The following is a 7,643-nucleotide window of genomic DNA, read 5'->3' on the forward strand; positions in this document are numbered from 1 at the left end:
TGAATATTTTTGGAAAAAAAAAACCTTTCATGTAATTTGACCTAAGATTCAGATACATCCACCTGCTGAAGAAGTAACAGAGAAAACATACTTTGCTTATGAGTTGTTTTGACAGGCAAGAAAATTACTCTAGTTCCGCAAGGACTTTCCACAATTACCCCCAAATGTTTTTTTGCTCTGAGCAAATTTACCTCTAGTAAACAGGAACATGTCACACTACCTGTCTCTGCAGGAGATGAAATGCCCTGCTTTTTTCTTCCTTTCAGTCGTTCTGTCTCTCTCTGTATCTCTGGTCAAGTGATGGCTGTGGATGCTTGGCTGTGGGCACTAGGGTTCCTGATTTGGCCAAACTGGGTGCACTCTGTGGGACTCTCCTGTACTCTGCAGACCAGGCCCATCTCCAAGAGCCTGTACAAGGAAGGTGATGTAATTATTGGGGGTCTCTTTCCAGTTTATGTGGAAGCCCCTGAACCTGATCACTTATTCATACAGAGAATACAGGAAAGCCATTGCCAGAGGTGAGAACTACATGTTCATAGAAATAAGATGGGGTGAAATTGGAAAGTATTGAAAAATGAATTGCTCTAAGCATACTGCAAAACTTGAAAACTGAATTTGAGGAGAAAATTACTTAATACTAGTGAAATTATCTCACTGCATGGACAGATATTTTTACTTGATAAAATATCTTACAATAAGTTGGTTGCAATCTAGAACTAGGTTTAATAATTTCAGAATTGGTGTCTTGTATTCTTCTAATAGGAAATGCTAGATTGTTTAAACTATTTTCAAGATATTTTCACTTACAAAGCTGTTGCCAGAGGTGAGAACTATGTATTCTTAGAAATAAGATGGGGAGAAATTGGAAAGTGTTGAAAAATGATTTGCTCTAAGAATATTTGTGGGTTTAATTGTGGAATCTGTTTGAGGACATGGTTTCAGTGTGCCAAAGTCTTTAATGAGATTTCCCCCAATTTTTGTCATTTTATTTGTGTTGATTAATTATATTTAGTTACCAAAGCTGTCCTTGCTATTTACAAATGTTCCATGAACTAATAAAATTCTTCTGAAAGTTAGTTCACTTTTACTTCTTCTCCATCTCAGCGTTCGATTACGATCTTACCGCTGGCTGCAAACAATGATCTTCACAGTGGAAGAAATTAACCAGAATCCATCTCTGTTGCCCAACTTCACGCTGGGCTACCTTGCTGCAGATACTTGCTTGGCTGAGAGCAGTACACTAAGTGCTGCACTGGCGATGGTGACAGGACAAGAGGAGACAGTGTTTGGGGAACAGTGCACAATGGCTCCTAATGTCCCTGTCATTATTGGTGATGCACGCTCCTCTGCCTCCATAGTGGTGGCTGATACCTTGGGTGTTTTTCACATCCCTATGGTAAATGCCAGTGTCTATTAGTTAACTATAAAATTAATTTATTTGAGTGATATCGTGACAATTTAACAATTTTAATCAGTTTTCGCCCTTTCCTTTACAGACCTTTCATTCCATAACAAATAGCAAAGATATATAATGTATAAAGCATGCGTCAAAGACAGATTGTATTTCTCTGTTCTAAGTTTATCTCCTCTCATCTCTCCAGGTTAGCTACTTTGCTTCTTGTGCATGTCTCAGTGATCACACCAGATACCCAACCTTTCTGCGTACAGTTCCAAGTGATGCTTTCCAGGCTAAAGCCATGGCCCGTTTGTTGCATCTAATGGGCTGGACTTGGGTTGGGGTTGTCTCTGGAGATGATGCATATGGAAAAAGTGGTGTGCAGCTACTGCTGAAGGAACTAAAGGGTGCAGGTGTGTGTGTAGACTATCATGAGGTCATCCCCAAATCCCATGCACCCACTAGGATTCAACGCATTGTGGAAAGAATCCAGAGTTCAAAAGCTCGGGTGGTAGTAACCTTTGCTATTGGGGTTGATATGGAGGTCTTGTTGAGAGAAGTGGTGAGGATGAATGCCACTGACAGGCAGTGGATTGCCACTGAAGCATGGAGTACCAATACTCACTACTCTTCTTGGAGTGGCATCTCCTTAGCAGGGACCCTTGGTTTTGCACTGAGGCAGGTTGATATCCAGGGTCTGGGCTCATATTTGACACAGTTGAGCCCCGAGGAACATTTATTGGAGCCACTGGTGCAGAGTGTTTGGGAGGATGTATTTGGGTGTAGATTTAGGGAGCAAATTCAATCAAGATCTCCAAGACCACAGTGCACAGGCATGGAGAAAGTAGAACATGGAGAGGCCTATTTTGATGTCATGTATAATGTCTATAAGGCCGTGTATGCGATTGCAAATGCTATTCAGGACATGCTGGCATGTCAGCCTGGCAAAGGACCTTTTGGGAATGGAGAATGTCCTGATATTAAACCAATAAAACCTAAACAGGTGAAGAAAATACTTCAACAGTAAGGTTGAACATTTGACTGTTTCCTAATTTTCTTGTCAATATAGTAATAATACAGTTAATTAGTTGCATTTGTGTGACCTTATTCATAGGATTATGTTATACAGTGTAAGTGAATGGACAATTTGTATGGGTTTGTTTTTAGCTTCTACACTACCTGAAGGCTGTCCAGTTCACAACTCCAGTGGGCGAAATGGTTAGTTTTGATGAGAATGGGGATCCATCTGCCTCGTATGACATAATTAACTGGCATGTAGGGGCCGAAGGAAAAGTAGAGTTTGTCAAAGTAGGACAGTTTGATGGAGCAAGTGGACCACAACAAGACTTTCAGTTGGATCTCAGGAAAGTGTTCTGGGGAGGGGGCTGGGGTGATGAGGTAAGGATGCACATTTTATTTTGGAGTTCTAGCAGCATCAACCATTAATGATCCAGACTAACATTGCTATGCTGTAATTTTGAGCTTGAGATATGGTAAATGATCAGCAAGTGAAGGAACAACAGAGATATTTGAAGTGAACTGGCCTGCACATAACACACAACTAAACAGAACCAGAGAGAGAGAGCAGAACTCTGTAGGGAAACTAAATTGCATCCCAATGTTGAGTGCCTGGCAACTGTGTAGGCAGTATGCCATAATAAGAAACCAATATTTATTCATCTTACACATGAAAAGGGACTGACAGGTCCTATGGGTCCTATTCTGTTCCATCACATTTGAGCTAAAAATGACACAATTATGTCCTCTGAAATGTTTGTCAAAAGCCAATGTAAACTTTTATCTCTGTCATCTAGGTACCGGTGTCTGTGTGCAGTGAGAGCTGTTACCCAGGCACCAGGAAAGCTGTACAGAAAGGAAAGCCTCTCTGCTGCTATGACTGCATACCATGCACATCAGGAGAGATCAGCAATGCTACTGGTACTGTAAAGGGCAAATTCTTGTTCAGTGTTAAAAGTGTCATTTTGTTTCAGCAAAATGTACACAGCAAAGCAATATTAGCAAGCCAATGCTCAACACATAATTTTAACACCCAACAGTTCATTTGTTCACCCGCACAAAACAATATGCTTTAAATTTGAAATACTTTTAAGATAAAGGGTTAGTGTACTACTGTGGGGTGGAGGGATTTGTGTCTCACTGATACTACATGTACAAATACAGTACCAGTCATAAGTCTGACACCTCATTCATAGATTTTTTCTGTATTTTGACTATTTTCTCCATTGCAGAAGAATACTGAAGTCATCAAAACTATAAAATAATGACTGGACCATATATGGAACTGTGTGGTGAACAAAAAAATAGTTAAAATTATGTTTGATATTTTAGATTCTTCAAAGTAAGCACTGTTTACTTTGATGATGCTTTGCACACAATTGGCATTATCTTAACCAGCTTCATGAGTCACCGGGAATGCTTTTCAATTAATAGGTGTGCCTCAGTTAATTTGTGGACTAGTTTCTTGTCATCTTAATGCATTTGAGATTAAACAGTGAATAGTAAATAATAAAAATACAGTAAATAGTCCTATGCCATCCACAACTGTAATGATTCTTATTATGTCAAGAACTGCTCAATGAGGGCGGCACGATGGTGTAGTGGTTAGCGCTGTCGCCTCACAGCAAGAAGGTCCGGGTTCGAGCCCCGTGGCCGGCGAGGGCCTTTCTGTGCGGAGTTTGCATGTTCTCCCCGTGTCCGCGTGGGTTTCCTCCGGGTGCTCTGGTTTCCCCCACAGCCCAAAGACATGCAGGTTAGGTTAACTGGTGACTCTAAATTGACCGTAGGTGTGAATGTGAGTGTGAATGGTTGTCTGTGTCTATGTGTCAGCCCTGTGATGACCTGCCGACTTGTCCAGGGTGTACCCCACCTCTCGCCCATAGTCAGCTGGGATAGGCTCCAGCTTTCCTGTGACCCTGTAGAACATGATAAAGTGGCTAGAGATAATGAGATGAGACTGCTCAACGAAGTAAAGAGAAACAACATCTGTCAATACTTTAAGACATGAAGTGTCTTTTAATGAATAAAGAGAAAGAAAAACTATTGAATTAGAAAGTGTGTCCAAACATTTGTCTGGTATTCTCTAAACTATAAATTGAGTTGTATTAAACTTGAATTTCCATTTCATTCAGTTCAGTTCATCTCAGTCCAAGGACTGGCATGGCAAGCAAAGGTACATTTTTACTTCCAAATGGCTTAAAAAAAAAACATACAAATATGGATAAATAGAATACAAAATGTAATATTTTAAAGTATGTAAAACTAGACAAGTTAAAAAGTAAGAAAATATTAAAAACATGTAAAAATATATAAAATAAAAATAGAATTTGTGAATATGCAAAATATTTAATAATTAAAAAAAGATAGTAATGATTAATTAATAAAAATAAAGAAAAAAATAACTTAGAAGGTGTACCCAAACTTTTGACCGGTACTATACATCTCATCTCATCTTATTATCTCTAGCCACTTCATCCTGTTCTACAGGGTCGTAGGCAAGCTGGAGCCTATCCCAGCTGACTATGGGCGAAAGGCGGGGTACACCCTGGACAAGTCGCCAGGTCATCACAGGGCTGACACATAGACACAGACAACCATTCACACTCACATTCACACCTACGCTCAATTTAGAGTCACCAGTTAACCTAACCTGCATGTCTTTGGACTGTGGGGGAAACCGGAGCACTCAGAGGAAACCCACGCGGACACGGGGACAACATGCAAACTCCGCACAGAAAGGCCCTCACCAGCCACTGGGCTCAAATCCGGATCTTCTTGCTGTGAGGCGACAGTGCTAACCACTACACCACCGTGCTGCCCGGTACTATACATATGTAAAGTAAAGGTAATAGACATTAGACTAAAGACAGCAAAGTATCCATCACAAAATACCATCTTAAACATTTGAAAAAACTGACAGCACTTACAAAATCTACAATACTCAGAAAGCAGTTCTGCTTGCCTCAGCCAAATATAAATACATTTTACCTTTAAATATATGAATAAAAGTTCTTCAAAAATCATATTATTTTGCTGTTGTGTGTGAATCCATTGAACATCTCCTGTTTGAAACATCTTTTGCCATGAGTTGCCATTATAGGTAATTGAATGGATGGTACATGTGACAAAAATGTCCATTTTATTCCTTCAACTTTCACTCAACTCTGTTATCTGATTCCATTAGAAGATGGAATGTAAGGTGTTTTTTCTCTCTCTCTCTCTCTCTCTCTCATGTGATATGGACTGACAAGGTAGAAACTAAATCATGAATTTGAACCACATTTTATACAGTAAATTTGCTAATTCTATCCTAACGAAACACAATCCTTCTACTCATCAAAGAACAAAACAGCAATTGTCAGGAAAGAAACCTTTAAAAATTAGATTATTGCCAGAAATGGTATTGCAAATTTTAATTTTGTTTGATTTTTGAGTGGGCGGCACGGTGGTGTAGTGGTTAGTGCTGTCGCCTCACAGCAAGAAGGTCTGGGTTCGAGCCCCGTGGCCGGCGAGGGCCTTTCTGTGCGGAGTTTGCATGTTCTCCCCGTGTCCGCGTGGGTTTCCTCCGGGTGCTCCGGTTTCCCCCACAGTCCAAAGACATGTAGGTTAGGTTAACTGGTGACTCTAAATTGACCGTAAGTGTGAATGTGAGTGTGAATGGTTGTCTGTGTCTATGTGTCAGCCCTGTGATGACCTGGTGACTTGTCCAGGGTGTACCCCGCCTTTCGCCTGTAGTCAGCTGGGATAGACTCCAGCTTGCCTGCAACCCTGTAGAAGGATAAAGCGGCTAGAGATAATGAGATGAGATGATCTTTGAGTTTTCAAATTCATTTCCAGAGTTACAAGGGTTAAATGCCACCCTAGTTGTGGAATCACCCTAAAATTATAATTTATGTTTCTCCCTAATCAATTTAATGCCCTAATCATGTTTCTTTCCAGACTCTCCAGAGTGCACAAAGTGTCCAAAGAGGTTCTGGTCCAACACTGACCGAACAGAGTGCATCCCAATGATAGTGGAGTTTCTGTCCTTTCAAGATAACATGGGAATCATCCTCTCTGTGCTTTCAGCTGCTGGAGCAGCTCTTACTGTTACCGTTCTAGTTGCCTTTTTCCATCATCGAGACACACCCCTGGTCCGCGCCAACAACTCTGAACTAAGCTTCCTGCTGTTGCTGTCACTTAAACTCTGCTTCCTGTGTGCACTGGCTTTTATTGGCCAGCCAGCACCTTGGTCCTGCATGCTACGCCATACACTGTTTGGGATCAGTTTTGTGGTGTGTCTGGCGTGTGTGCTCAGTAAGACAGTGGTGGTGCTGGTGGCCTTCAGAGCAACTCTGCCAGGCTCAAATGTGATGCGGTACTTTGGTCCTGTTCAACAGAGGGCTGGTATTGTCCTCTGTACACTGATACAGGTGGGGATCTGTGCGTTGTGGCTCGTTCTGGCACCTCCTCTGCCCACAGAAAGTGCAGGAGGTGAGCTTGGAGCACGGGTGGTACTGCTATGTGCTGTAGGCTCAGTGGCAGGTTTCTCCCTGGTTCTGGGATACATCGGCCTACTGGCTGCTGTCTGCTTCCTGCTGGCCTTCTTTGCCCGGAAGCTTCCAGATAATTTCAATGAAACAAAGTTCATCACATTCAGCATGTTGATCTTCTGTGCTGTGTGGATTGCATTTGTTCCAGCGTATGTCAGCTCTCCAGGGAAATACACAGTAGCTGTGGAGGTCTTTGCCATCCTGGCCTCAAGTTATGGCCTTCTAGTGTGTATCTTTGCCCCAAAGTGTTACATCATCCTACTCAGACCAGATAAGAACACAAAAAAGAACATGATGGCCAAATAGTTGAACAAAAGTAAAGACTTAAGACATACAGCACAAATAATTATAATATTGATTTAGGGATGTTGAAGGCTTCAGAAAGTTACAATATGGAACAAAACTGTATGCATCTTATTTATTTTAAAACAAGAAGGCTCACTGATGATTTTGAAATGCCTGATTACCTTTGTAATGATGCTTAAGAAAAATAAACTCTGTGTGTGGAGCACTAACAGCCCATGAATTATCTACATAATACTATACTGCATGCTGTGCAAGTAGTTTTATCACCTATTTTATATCATCCTACTTTGTGAATAGATGGACACATCATGTATGGAATAATCATTAATAGAAATGATCATCCACTAATACAGTATAAGTATCTGAATAATCTGGCTTACAGGATACTACAA

At 41.0% G+C, this 7,643-nt stretch overlaps 1 protein-coding gene across 1 annotated transcript; it reads left to right on the plus strand.

Annotated features, from left to right (window-relative positions):
* The first annotated feature begins 378 nt into the window (after nt 1–378).
* On the plus strand, nt 379–7,251 carry LOC132887582 (extracellular calcium-sensing receptor-like). The gene is made up of 6 exons (XM_060923046.1): nt 379–518; nt 1,105–1,396; nt 1,602–2,399; nt 2,564–2,794; nt 3,211–3,334; nt 6,353–7,251. The coding sequence occupies exons 2-6, from the start codon at nt 1,139–1,141 to the stop codon at nt 7,249–7,251; spliced, it is 2,310 nt and encodes a 769-aa protein (XP_060779029.1). The 5' UTR covers nt 379–518; nt 1,105–1,138.
* The last annotated feature ends 392 nt before the right edge of the window (nt 7,252–7,643 follow it).

This window comes from Neoarius graeffei, chromosome 6, assembly GCF_027579695.1.
Source record: "Neoarius graeffei isolate fNeoGra1 chromosome 6, fNeoGra1.pri, whole genome shotgun sequence".
NCBI classification, from domain to species: domain Eukaryota; kingdom Metazoa; phylum Chordata; class Actinopteri; order Siluriformes; family Ariidae; genus Neoarius; species Neoarius graeffei.